Source organism: Convolutriloba macropyga, chromosome 14 (genome assembly GCF_964194025.1).
Source record: "Convolutriloba macropyga chromosome 14, txConMacr16.3, whole genome shotgun sequence".
In the NCBI taxonomy this organism is placed as follows: Eukaryota; Metazoa; Xenacoelomorpha; order Acoela; family Convolutidae; genus Convolutriloba; species Convolutriloba macropyga.
The window spans coordinates 4716261-4730816 of record NC_134481.1 but is presented as its reverse complement, the minus strand read 5'-3'; the positions used below and the strand labels follow the sequence as shown (position 1 = coordinate 4730816).

At 36.6% G+C, this 14556-nt stretch overlaps 1 protein-coding gene across 1 annotated transcript in view; it reads right to left on the bottom strand.

The window, feature by feature from the left end:
• The window catches only part of LOC142353387 (lipoxygenase homology domain-containing protein 1-like), a 180049-nt gene that overhangs the window by 146472 nt on the left and 19021 nt on the right, over positions 1-14556 (bottom strand). The window contains exons 10-11 of the mRNA XM_075405618.1: positions 14305-14555; positions 13701-13836 (exon numbers count right to left, since the gene is read on the bottom strand). Of these exons, the coding sequence (XP_075261733.1) occupies positions 13701-13836; positions 14305-14555 (387 nt within the window). The remainder of the gene's footprint in view (positions 1-13700; positions 13837-14304; position 14556) is intronic.

The following is a 14556-nucleotide window of genomic DNA, read 5'->3' as shown; positions in this document are numbered from 1 at the left end:
AGAACAGGCGCAAAAGAGCAAGCTGGTTGAATTGGTAAAGGAGTCATGTTTAACGATTCGATCGTTTCAAATGCTCAGCAAGGAGGATCTGACTGGTATGGGTTTCCCCCATCCAGCCATTATCGAGATCAAGGATCTGATAAAGCAAAGAGGAGACACGCCACGAACGCCAGTTGTAAACGCGGAGACTCCAAGTCCATTGCATGTAGAGACGCCATCTACAGCTAGCAATGAAAATCTTTCTATCCTGACGGCTAGCGAACTCAAGAGGTTGACTGAGACTCTGGATCTCAAATCAGCTGCTGGCCTCCGTGAATTTAATCGCGTGCTGGTTGCAGAAATGGTAAAGGTAGCTGTCGTTCTTTTCTTTTTTTTTGAAATCCTCAATCTAAAAGTAATAACTTGAATCGAAAAGAAGACTTAAGATCTAAAACTGAAAATTGAAATGATTTTAGAGGCAGCCTGCAGATCAAGCACTAACCCCGTGCAACAAAACAAAAATCAAATACGCCAACCTTGCCATCGAAACGTATCCTGAGTTGAAGTCAATTGATGCCTCCAATTCTGCTGTTAGTTTGCGTTTAGTATTGTATCTTGTTTTTGGTTATTTTCTTCAAATAGTATTTATGTTTAGTCCGTGTTCTTCAAACCGTACTATGCGACGTACAAAAATGGTGTCCGTCGTGTCCATCCGCAATCAGGGCGCTTGAAGAGCACCTAAAAACCCTTAGAGCGAAGGGCAAAAAATTATTTCTGAAGAATGGAGGTTCCTGTTTTTCTTTTTTTTTTAATAATCAGAACAGTCGAGTAGTCAATTTTTTGCTTTGCTCGTAGGAACACCCCCGCCAAAACGAATAAGAAAATCCGCTGAGGTAAACGAGGAGCCCATAGAATTGGGTAAATTAATTGAAGTTTTCTCAGGAGAGGGCATCGACTATCCACTAAAGCGTGAGGAGACGTTTGCGGACAGAAAGTCTTTGTTGCAGACACGGGGCGTGATTGATTACGACCTTTATTTGTTTACAATTGGACTTGACCTTCGGTGCTTTGAGGAAGTAAGTTTGTTTTTTGGTGGATCGCCTCTCCTACAAAAAATTAAGTTCTAAATTGTAAAATGGATTTAGGTGAAATCTGAGTTCCGGTTATGGGTGCCCTCTTTCAGCGAGAAAACATTTTCTCATGTTTTCCAATCGGTGGTGCCACAATTGATTCTTCTCGCAGAGAAGGCGCCGCCAAGGGAAAGCATGGACAAGCTGACTTCTCTAAAAGCTCAGAACTGTAATATTTAATATATGTCAATTTAATTTGCTGTAGGCTTCTAACGTTCAATTTTCACGTTGTTTAGTGAGCGATCCCGTGTTTGCGCTCCGCGCTCTGCCGTTACTTCTTCCGGTTAAACAATCGGTTGGTAAAGAGAAGCGGTTCACGGTTGCGGAGCTCATAACAAACGCTCGTAATGCGTTCATTGTGGAAATATCGGTTAGTTTTTTTTTGCAAGTGTTTTGGCTTCTAATTTTAATGCGTGGGTTCAATATTTAGGACATCGGTAATCTTGATGCTGAATCGCGTCAGCATAAAGTGGGCACAATACTCTGCTCCAATTCGCAGGTATATTTAAAATAAAGGTTCATCGTTTTTTCTCTTTTAAACAGAAAATTGTGTTCAGGTGTTTGTCGTTGGACCAAAATCTGTGCTTATGGTCTCAAATGTCTTTGAAGCTGTTGACATCGCCTTCCGACTGTTCTATGTGCTGAACTTAAAATACCCTGAAGCAACGAGCATTGTTTGGTCCTATATTCAAATGGTTCTCTTCAAAATTATGGGCGGAGCCGTACCAACTCAAGTTGACGCATTTGTACGTCAATTGAATAACGTTGAAGTTGACAAAGAAAACTAATTGATAGCCTACCGCTAACTTAAAAATGTTGGATTGGGTTGTATTGAATGCATCTACTGTTGCTACTAAAACTGCTTCCATTGAGTGTTGTAATATTCTGGTTTCTGATTTTTGTTTAGAATGAACACAAAATTTGGTACTTGAAGAAGAGGTCAATTTTTATAGCTTTAACTCCGACTCACAGGGTCTTCATGAACCTCTTCTTCAGATCTGAAATGGCGAATTTCTCAGAAATTGAGCACATGGTTCAAGAGTACTACGAAGTTGCGAGTACTGACTGGGTTTTGTTGGAAAAGTATGTGGACAGTGATGGGGCCAGAAGTCACAGAGCAATAGGGAATGATGAAAGAATTCGTTGCTCGTCAAAATCCGCTTTGCATAAGTATATGGATGAACTGTATCAGGTTTCTCTTAATTTTGTTTCGTATGAAAAAGATCTTAGATTTAGTGAAGACTCAAGTCGTGGATATTGTGGTTATAAAGTTGTGGCAAAAAAAAAATTCCAAGTTGGAGAGATTGTTCCTGGATTGCATGGTGTTCTGGCATCCTGTCCTGAAAACATAGATTTCAAATTGAACTTCTCAGTGGTCAACATTAATAAAGTTTCTTATTCACTTCAAGGTCCACTATCTTTCGTGAATCATTCCTGCAGGTCAAACTGCAAATACAAGCAGATTAAAGGAAAAAAAGGTGTGGTTTTTCTATCAGTATGCAGTCCTATTGAGACGGGAGAAGAATTAACGACTTTTTATGGAAAAGGTTTTTTTGGTGAGAATAATCAGTACTGCTTATGCCCTCATGTAAGTCATCATGTATCCAGAAAGGTTAATATAGACCATGCAATTTTATGCAGTAGCAAAACAAGAAGTGGATTATCAAAAGTAAATGTTTCGAGTGTTTTGGATGACGCTGAAAATCAAGTGTATGAAAATGTTCAGATCAATGCATCAAGAAATGCTGAGTTTTATAATACCGAGGAGGTCAATGGATCAGAAATTGTTGATAATGTCTTGGTTGAAAATAATAGCATGACAAACGCTATTACAAATGAGACCCACGTTTCCCATGTTTCAGGTTTTCCTGCAGAAACGGAAGCTGATAACAGTGAAGATATGGATAATTTAGTAGGCAAAGCTAGGTCGTCGCAGCGCATCAAAACTCAAAAGGAGATCCCTTTTTCATGTGACAATAAACTATTTGAAGTATTTTGCGAGTTTTGTCAGACAGGCTCTGTTCTGTTAGATTCAAATTCGTTCATCCCCCACTTAACTAAGAATCATAAACTAGAAGCGGTGTTTATTTGTCCGCTTTGCGCTCGAGACTTCGCAAGTTTCACAAGGTTTGCATCTCACATGCGCGAACACATCTATCAACTCTCCGTAGAGAGACGCAGCAAATTGGCTTTAGAAGTTTCAGAAGACTCAGCTGTTGGTTCATTAGACGGTTTTAATTTAGATCCTGTTGCGGAGCCTGTGAGATGTAAATCTACGTTTTCAATTAAAAAAGCAGCAAAAGTTGCTGTAAAATCTATTGTCAACACTCCTGTTTCTGATGACACAACTGTTCCGGACTTTCCTTTTTGTTCTCAGTCGCTGCCAATGTTGTTACCAACTGAGAACCTTTCTAAACCGGTGACTATATACAACTGGCCGCATGATAGGTTTTTTTATTCGCTTCAGCAATTGGAAATTTTTACTTGTAAGCAACCTGCATGTAAATATGATAGTTTAACGCTTCTAAATTATCATTTTCATATGAGTAATGCCCATGGATCTTCCTCTACTCTTTTTTGCTGTTTTTGTTCGAGAGAGTTCAGTAGCTTATTTCGACTCCGCAGACATGTAAGAGATAATCATAAGAGCGCACAACCTGTCGCAAGTGAAAAGGATCAGGAAGTGTTAGGTGGACAAATGTTAGACCATGAATTAGAAGAGGATGATCCGAACGAAAAAATTTCTAGTTTAGGTGTCAATGACTTCGACTCTAGGCTCAAAAGGTTAAATTTCAAGTCTTCGTCTACAGATATTCTTTTGCATAGTTTAAGAAATTCGGCGTCAACATGGAACCAATGCTTCGCTTTTGCATCTGCTGCTGAAAATATCACTAATGATCTTATTGAGACTGTTAAGTTATCGCTCTTAAAAATACAAACTGAAATTCCAGAGGTTTCAGAAAACGAAACTTTTAAAAAATTGCTTGAGTCTTCTTCTGTTGAAGAATCGCCGAAAAGTCAATATCAATTGCTTCGTGTTCTTACGAAGGAGTCATGTTTTGTTAGTCCTGAGGATCTTTTTTTTGGCACACAGTTCGAAATTAAGAATGTTAATGGTGTTCCTCGCTATAAAGAAGTTGAACGTTGCGGTCAGTTTATTTCAATAACAGAGGTGTTAAAAAATGTCGTGCTAGTTCACGATGAAATTTTCAACGTTTGTTTAGCTTACGACCAGTTTCTCCACACTCTCAGTAAGTCTGGCACCCTTTTTGATGGTATGCAAACAAAAGGTAAACTGGAAACAAATAGCACAGCAATAGCAGATGTTGATACGTTTGCCCGCGGTAACGATGGTGAAATAGTTTTCCGTATATCTTTGCAGCTTTACTTTGATGAAATTGAGCCCGTGAACCCCATTGGATCGAGAACTACTATTCATAAAATTGGTTGCTTTTACTGGAATTTGAAAAATTTACCACCCTGGATTTTGTCTGATATGAAATTCACTTTTGTAGTTGCTTTGGTACCCTACCTTGATGTAAAATCTTTCGGTTTTAAAAACGTGCTTAGTAAAATAAGGAATGACCTGAGAAAGTTGGAGACAGGTATTAACGTAACTACAAACGCTGGACATGAACTGAAGCTTATGGGGAAAAACATGAACTTTGTTGCTGATAATCTTGCCTATCATGCTGTTTTTGGATTTGTCGAAAGCTTTTCTAAGGGTTCGTGTTGCGAAAAGTGTACTACGCCGCAGTCTGATTTTGCCTCGGTTTTCGAAGAGAATGTTGCAAAACTTAGAACACCTGAGTCATGCCGAAATGATGTTGCTGTAAAAGGTTCGGGGGTAAAAAATTTATGCAGTCTAGAAACAAGTTTTTTTGACCCCTATAAAAATTTTACGGCCGATTTGCACCATGATATTTTCCAGGGTGGCCTAATGCACACTGTTAAAATTGTTTTACACAACCTAATTTTTGTTTCCGGTTTCTTCACATTAGAGGAATTAAATGAACGATTAAACAATTTCGACTATGGCCGCGACGTGGACGGTAAACCATCGGAGTTTACCGAAGAGAGGTTAATTGTTTTCTTTTAATAAATGTTAGGTAATCTTTTTCTGAGATTTTTTTGATATTTTTTTAGAATCAAAGAGAAAACAGCAAAGACTCTGAAAGAAAAATACGACCAGATGTTTACACTTTACCGCTTCTTGCCGTTGCTTGTCCACGACCTCGTTCCATGTGGGAATGACATCTGGATTTTTTTGCTTGAATACTTCGACTTGGTTGCGTACCTTCTGAGCCCATCTTTCAGCGAAGCAGACTACAGCATTCTTGCTGTTCTTATCCGTTGGTGTTTTTCATTTCCCTGATTTTTTTTACACTGCTTACCTTACGAACACCCTTCTGTTTTAGATGAACACTTATCGTTGTTCGTGGAGCTGTTTCCTGATTCAAGTGTAGTCTTCAAACAACATCGCCTCATACACTACCCAAATGTTTTACGCGCTTCCGGTCCTTTTGTTTATCAGAGTGTGCTTCGTTATGAGAGAAAACATCAATTTTTTAAAAGATTGACCCATAATATATGTAATTTTAAAAATATATGTAAGAGTTTAAGTTTGCGACATCAAATTTGCCAGTTTAATGATTGGCGTCATTCACCACCTTTCAAAAAACATGATTTTCCAGGCTCTTCAGTAAAACATCTTTCAACTGTTTTTGACTCTGATTTTGATTACAAAAATTTTTTTGGTTGCGACGAAGCGTTAGTTTCGAAACACGCTGTGATAAGGGGGACAAGGTATAGTACGAATGATGTCCTAATAAGTTCTGTATCATCTGATAGCATGCCTATATTCGAGTTGGTCATTTTTATTGTCGTCAATCGAAGTCAAGTTTATTTCATATGTGAGCGGATTGTTGTCAAAAATTTTGACTCAAGTTCAAGATCATATACTATTAGCAAACAAAAGTTGCCAGGTAAAACCGTTGTTCCTTACCGCGACCTCTTTGACTTTCATCCACTTTCTCGACACTCTTGTTTTGTCCCTGGTTGTTCTTTTTTGCATATTTGTTTGCTGCATAAACTGCGTTTCAATAACTTTGCAGAAATGTTTGACTCAATGGTGTCTGAGTAAAACGTTAAATACGTGGTATGTTTTTTTCAGGTCGGACTTTTTTGTTATTTTTCGCTCTTTTCAAAAAAAATTTTCGTTCTTTTGTTTTTTTATGCGCTTGTTTTTTTTTGACATTTTTGGGATGGATTTTGAAATTTCTCAGCTCTTGCTTTTTTTATATACTTTTTATTGATTTTTTTGTTTGTTTTGAGGAATGGACCCGGACTTCAGATGTGGTATCATGAGAACAGACGAAACGACTTTAGACTACAGTATACGTCTTGCGCAACAAATTGACAATGGAATGGAGCTAAACCAGAAAATTTGTTTCATTGGTGACTCAAATATGCGCGATTGTTTCAAAAGCTGCAGTCATTATGAAATTTTGAAACCGTACGCGCATCTTTTTGAGCTTCATGTAAAAGGAGGTGCTAAGATATCTCACCTTAGAGAAATATTCCACAAAGTTGCTCATTTTCGTTTCATAATAGTTGGCTTAGGTGGTAATGATCTAAATTCAACTGCAGAAGATGACATGTTAAAAAACTTAAAAAACTTCCTATCGCATTTGCCCGCTAAAAGACCACAGCAAGTTGTGTTCTTTTTGCAGTTGTTCCCCAGGGGTGACCATTTGAAAAAGGATAATGGTGCTAAATTAGTCAAGTTTAATGATATGCTGAGATCTAATTTTCCGAATGAATATCATTCGACTTCATCCTGGGTCTCGAGGTGTCACTTTAGGAGAGACTCTGCAATCTATCATTTTGATAAAAAATATCTTGGTCTGTTCGCTAAAGTGCTGTGTAAGTGTTGTGATCACATCATTCGCAAGGCATGTGTTATTGACTACAGCAGTAATCCTAATGATCCATTTTTTAACTTCTAAATTGTTACGTCAAAAGAAAACATCCGAAAAACTTCTCATATTGTTTCTTCAATAAATTTAGCGCTTGAATTAGTATGCTTTTATTTAATTTAAACGGATCTTCTCAATTAGTCTTCCACTATTATTCTATCCGATCAATTGCTTTTGTGCTGTTGTTAAACAACTCTTATTAATCAGATTTTATCTTTTTAGAAAAGTTCTGAAAAAATCAAAAAATATCTTGTATTTAATTTAGCTTATGCATGTCCTCATTGATTTGCTCTTGTGCTATTGCTAAACAACTCTTAGTAATCGGACTTGCTTATCTGCTTTAGAAACAAATGTGTGCTTGTGTCATAATGTGCTTCAATAACAGATGTTTATAGTGTGTTCTCTGATTATGAATTAATAATTTGCTTTAGAAAATAAAAAAGCACCAAAAAATCTTGATTTTATTCAAGCTTATGCCTTTTAGCTCAAACAGCGGTTATAACATGTCTTATCTTCACGTTACGTTCTGTTTAACTAATTAGAAATTAATAATTTGCTTTAGAAAATTAAAAAAAAAAACAAAAAAAATCTTGTTCACTTTAATTTAGCTTAACTTTATTTCGCTTCTTAGCTTAGACATTTAGTTTTTCATGTCTTTAATTGATGTTGATCATGGTGTTGCGTTGTGTTCACTTTATTTGTGCGTTGTTCATTTTATTTACTGCTAACAATAATACTGTTTCTCTAAATTTAACGCTTGATTTATTATGCTTTTACTTTAACTAAGCTTCTTAACAAATCGTCAGCTTTTAATATTCTCTCCAATCATTTACTTTTGTGCTGTCGCTTAACAAACAATAATATTTGCATCTTTTTATCTATTATAGAAACAGTGGTCTGCTCATCTCATAGTTTGCTTCAATAACAGATGTTTATAGTCTGTTCTCTCACGTTTGTTTTAAACTGTCTCACCCCTAATCTTTGTTTACATTCTTTGTTTACATTCTTTTATATTCTTGTTTACATTCTAGAAGTAGTTCTGATTCGCTTTTATATTTTTTCATAATTACTCTCCCTTGCTTTGATTGATAAATCAAAGCAAGTAAGGTCTTTCTGAAAAAAAATTAACTATTTTTAGTTGCTTGATTGCATTTAAATATTTCACTGCAAAGTGGATTTTCTTTTTGTCTAATTTAGTTAACAGGTCACAGATCACTTCATCTTTGCGTACTAACCAGATTGCATTATCTTTGTGTTACTTGCTATCCATCCGCAGCTCACCATTTTAAAATAAGCGTCATGTGCATTTTTGTCATCTACATACTGCTTTCCTCCTTTCAAATTACTAAGTAATTGCTTTGATTGTCATTTAACTTAACTCGCTTTACTACTTTTACTACCTGTCCAGTGATTATCTCATAAAGAACCCTAACGTATTCGAAAATATTTAACGATTAAGTGTCGAGTTTATTCTTTGGTTCTTTGCTACATTTATTGGTGAACATTTATCAAGTATTTTTAATTAATGTTGGTCACCCCTGGGTTTTTTGAGTTGCATGAATATTGATATCCGGGCCGTTTTGCTGCACAGCATGGTCTTTTAATTAGATTAATCATTGCAAACAGTGTTTTGCTCTACAGCATACTGTTTGTTGTCAATGGGTGTTTTGCTTTTCAGCATACCCGTTATTGGTGAAGTTCCTTTATTCCTGCAACCAAATTAACTATACTCTATCTTTATTAGCATTGTCCTCTCCATGAACCGCTTTGTTCCTTTAACCATACCGCATTTATTACTCACATTCATTTAACTTCATTTTCATTCCTCTGTTTGCTTTGTTCAATAGATGTGCTATATATAAAACATTCGTTATCAAAATGAACTCTATTTGATTATAGTAACATTTGTGTGTCAATTAGTTGTAGGAATTTTAGTTCCTTAAGCCATTATTTTGTTTCATAGTTCGAAAATTCGTCATGTCAAACGGTGTTTTGCTCTACAGCATACCGTTTTATTGCGAATTGGGATTTCATTTTGGGCTTAACCACTTTCGTCTGAATGTTAGTTCCTACAACAATTTGACAATTTGCTCTTCTAAAAACATTTTATTTGTTCATATTACTTCATTTTGATTTTATTTGCTTCAAAAGCTGGGACCACTTTCTCATGCAAACTTCATTTATCATTTAATTTACTTCTATTTCCTACTTGTTCCTGTCAGATTAGGGGTGAGACGAGGTACGAGCTCTCAGACATTTGAATGTGTTCTGGTTTGCTCAAATCCTCAAATAAAATACGTTGATTGAATTCAAGACACTATTTTCTTGTTTTTTGTTGTTATTATCTCTTTTTCAATGTTCTTTGGAAGTGCTGCAATGAAAATGAGTTTTTTGTAGCGCTTACAGTGGTTTGTTCATTGTCCTCAGTTCTTTCTGTTGTTCCACAGGAGCGCATTGATGATCATGGGTTTTTTTAGCCCTCATTGATTTTATATATGTCTCGATATGGTTGTTCTGCTTGCTTGATTTGTCTTTCTCACATTTATTGTGTCCTAATGAGCTTTTTCTTTTTCTCATTTTTGTTCTTGTTTAATTGTCGATTTTGTCTCGTCTTTTAGCCTAAAATAATTAGGTTTTTCATTTGTTGTTGTTCTTTGTCATCCTTTGTTGTTTGTCCATAGAAGCGCTGTGATGAAAACGTTGACGTTTTTTGAGCGCGCACAGTTATACTTCTTTTCTAATTATTTTTAATCCATAAAAGCGCTGTGAAGAAAATATGATGTTTTTCTGAGCGCTTACAGTGGTATGTTTGTTGTCCTCAGTTGTCACTGTTGTTGCATAGAAGCGCATTGGTGATCATTGGTTTTTCATAGCTCTTATTGAATTTAAATCTGTCTCGATTTGATTGTTCGGCTTGCTTGATTTGTGTTACTCACATCTATTGTGTCCGAATGAGTCGTTTCTGGTCATTTTTGTTGTTGTTTGTTTGTCGATTTTTTGCTTGTCTTTTAGCCTAAAATAGTTAGGTTCTCCTTTGTTGTTATTCTTTGTCATCCTTTTTTGTATTTTCATAGAAGCGCTGTGATGAAAACATTGAGGTTTTTTGAGCGCGCACAGTTGTGTTTCTTCTCTAAATTCTTTTTCTAACCCAAAGAAGCGCTGTGAAGAAAACATGTCGTTTTTCTGAGCGCTTACAGTGCTTTGTTCTTTGTCCTCAGTTGTCGCTGTTGTTGCATAGAAGCGCATTGATGATCATTGGTTTTTTAGGCCTTTTTGATTTTACATCTGTCTCGATTTGATTGTTCGGCTCGCTTGATTTGTCATTTTTATTGTTGTTTGTCAATTTTGTCTTGTCTTTTAGCCTAAAATAGTAACGTTTCTCTTTGTTGTCGTCATTTGTTCTTTGTCCATAGAAGCGCTGTGATAAAAAACATTGAGGTTTTTTGAGCGCGCACAGTTGTGTTTCTTCTCTAATTTTTTTTTCTAATCCAAAAAAGCGCTGTGAAGAAAATATTGCGTTTTTCTGAGCGCTTACAGTGGTTTGTTCGTTGTCGTCAGTTCTTTCTGTTGTCCCATAGAAGCGCATTGATGATCATGGGTTTTTAGCCCGCATTGATTTTATATCTGTCTCGATATGGTTGTTCCGCTTGCTTGATTTGTCTTTCTCACATTTATTGTGTCCTAATGAGCTTTTGGTCTCATTTTTATTCTTGTTTATTTGTCGATGTTGTCTCGTCTTTTAGACTAAATTAGTTAGGTTTTTCATTTGTTGTTGTTCTTTGTCATCCTTTGTTGTTTGTCCATAGAAGCGCTGTGATAAAAACATTGAGGTTTTTTGAGCTCGCACAGTTATACTTCTTTTCTAAACTTTTTTTCTAATCCATAGAAGCGCTGTGAAGAAAATTTGATGTTTTTCTGAGCGCTTACAGTGGTATGTTCGTTGTCCTCAGTTCTTTTTGATGTACCATAGAAGAGTATTGACGATCATTTGTTTTTTTAGTCCTTATTGAATTTAAATCTGTCTTGATTTGATTGTTCGGCCTGCTTGACTTGTCTTTCTCACAACTTATGTGTCCTTATGAGCTTTTTTCTCAAGTCATTTTTATTGTTTGTCAATTTTGTCTTGTCTTTCAGCCTAAAATAGTAAGGTTCCTCTTTGTTGTTATTCCTTGTCACCCCTTGTTGTTTGTACATAGAAGCGCTGTGATAAAAACATTGAGGTTTTTTGAGCGCGCATAGTTGTGTTTCTTCTTTAATTTTTTTTTCTAATCCAAAAAAGCGCTGTGAAGAAAATATGGCGTTTTTCTGAGCGCTTACAGTGGTTTATTTATTGTCAGTTCTTTCTGTTGTCCCATGGAAGCGCATTGATGATCATGGGTTTTTTAGCCCTCATTGATTTTATATCTGTCTCGATATGATTGTTCCGCTTGCTTGATTTGTTTTTCTCACATTTATTGTGTCCTAATGAGCTTTTTCTTTTTCTCGTTTTTATTCTTGTTTATTTGTCGATTTTGTCTCGTCTTTTAGCCTAAAATAATTAGGTTTTTCGTTTGTTGTTGTTCTTTGTCATCCTTTGTTGTTTGTCCATAGAAGCGCTGTGATGAAAACGTTGACGTTTTTTGAGCGCGCACAGTTATACTTCTTTTCTAATTTTTTTCTAATCCATAGAAGCGCTGTGAAGAAAATATGATGTTTTTCTGAGCGCTTACAGTGGTATGTTTGTTGTCCTCAGTTGTCACTGTTGTTGCATAGAAGCGCATTGATGATCATTGGTTTTTTTAGGCCTTATTGATTTTACATATGTCTCGATTTGATTGTTCGGCTCGCTTGATTTGTCTTTCTCATATCTTTTGTGTCCCTATGGGCCTTTTTCTAAGGTCATTTTTATTGTCGTTTGTCAATTTTGTCTTGTCTTTCAGCCTAAAATAGTAAGGTTTCTCTTTGTTGTTATTCCTTGTCATCCCTTGTTGTTTGTACATAGAAGCGCTGTGATAAAAACATTGAGGTTTTTTGAGCGCGCATAGTTGTGTTTCTTCTCTAAATTTTTTTTTCTAATCCAAAAAAGCGCTGTGAAGAAAATATGGCGTTTTTCTGAGCGCTTACAGTGGTTTATTTATTGTCGTCAGTTCTTTCTGTTGTCCCATAGAAGCGCATTGATGATCATGGGTTTTTTTAGCCCTCATTGATTTTATATATGTCTCGATATGGTTGTTCTGCTTGCTTGATTTGTCTTTCTCACATTTATTGTGTCCTAATGAGCTTTTTCTTTTTCTCATTTTTGTTCTTGTTTAATTGTCGATTTTGTCTCGTCTTTTAGCCTAAAATAATTAGGTTTTTCATTTGTTGTTGTTCTTTGTCATCCTTTGTTGTTTGTCCATAGAAGCGCTGTGATGAAAACGTTGACGTTTTTTGAGCGCGCACAGTTATACTTCTTTTCTAATTATTTTTAATCCATAAAAGCGCTGTGAAGAAAATATGATGTTTTTCTGAGCGCTTACAGTGGTATGTACGTTGTCCTCAGTTCTTTTTGATGTACCATAGAAGAGTATTGACGATCATTGGTTTTTTAGTCCTTATTGAATTTAAATCTGTCTCGTTTTGGTTGGTCCGCTTGCTTGTTTTGTCTTTCTCACTTCTATTGAGCGCTTACAGTGGTTTGTTCATTCTCCCCAATTCTTTCTGTTGTTCCATACGAACGCATTGGTTCTCTTTTGATTAATTTGGTCCTTGTTTTTGTGAATTTTTTGGCTTGCATTTTTCTACTTTGCACGAAGCTAAAACTACAACAACTTTTCTGTCTCTCGCGCGATTTCAATTTTTTTAACCATATTTTCCCCTCTTTTGCTTTTCTGGCTGGTTTTTGTTTGCTGAGTTTGTCTTCGTTGTTTTTTGTCGCCTCTGCGTTTTTGATTTTGTTTTTGTGCTTTTTTTTTTTAACTTTTTTGAGTTTTTATCAGGTATTTTTGTGCTCTGCTCTTTTCCGTTTTTTTTTCTCTGCGTTTCCCACCCCACCTTGTGCCTCCCCTTTATCTGCCCTTTTCTTCTTGCGCATTACCCCACCCTTTTGTGTACTCACCCTTTTGCCCAACCCCGCGCCTTGTTCCCACTTATTCCTATTATTGAGCATTTTGGATGCCCCGTGTCTTAGCAGTTTTCGGGTCTCTGTTTTTTTTCCCTGGCTGATAGAGTCTGGTGAACTCCTTCTGGAGATCAATGCACCGTCTCTGTTGGTCAGGGAAGCTCAAGAGGCCCATGCAAAAGCTGAGACAATTTTGCATCCTTCCCTGCTCAAACCCTGTTCCTCCCACGACAAAACGTGCAGGTAAATTTACCTGCATTTTTAGGTAAATTTACCTGCACGTTTTTTAGAGTGTTCATGTTTCGGCGTGACCAAAATCACTACTCCAATTTGGCTTGAAAAGGTGTGAACAGACCTTAAAAAGAAAGACAGCGTCCCAATACAATTCAAATTCTTTGAGTTGTAAAAAAGGAGAGCGCCTAAATAATAGCCGTTGAGAGGCTGACGGCGGCTACTAGTAACACAGTTTTAGTGCTAATGCCTAAAGACAAAATTTCGACTGCTAGATGTAAAAACTTAAAAGCGGATGTCTACCTAAAGTTGGGGCCTCGTCGCCTGCCATCAAAATCCGCTCACTGAGACAATCCTCCATTCCACCCTGTCGCTCCCCAATCCACTGTCCACAGTGGAACACTGTCTTCTCTCCGCTTCCACCATCCGTAACTTCCACCTAAAAGAACCAAACACGATTTGAAAACTCGTAAAGAATAAATTTATAATTTAAAACATTCAGTTTTGTAAAGTCAACAACTCACATGAACAGATTAATCGATCAACAATAAATCGATGCTTATGAGATTTCAAAATCAAGCCAGTTAAACTAGAATTGATACCTCTAGCCAAATCAGGCACCATGTTGACAACCATGATAAAACTTGGGAGCCCCTGGCAAGATCTTAGAATTCTTTGATAAGATCTTTGTATAATTAATTTCATAAAATACATGCAAAGATCTTCCAAGTTGGTACATTTATCTTGATATATTCCTACACAGAAGATCTTCATGTTTTCCTATCCAGACATTTTCAAAATACTTTGAGTTTCGTTTTTGTGGTCAGATTGTGAATAAACTAGCTAAATGCTTCAAGTAGTATAAAATATGTTTGATTCCTAGAACTTCCTCAAAAACCAAACCCACCTTTTCCAGGAACCACGCGGATTTGAACCCTTTTCCATCATGTGATATTTTCAGTTTCTTCAGCTGTCCCAATTCTTTGCACGTGAGTGGATAAGTATCCTCACAACCACGTGACAAACTTTCACCCTCTCTCTCGAATGTGACGTCACCAGATTCGCCCATTTCTCCCATGAGGTTGACCTTGAATTCTTTAGCGTCTGTGCCCGCGCCAGCTTCCATTCCAGTGAAAATGACCAAGTCGTAATCGACGTC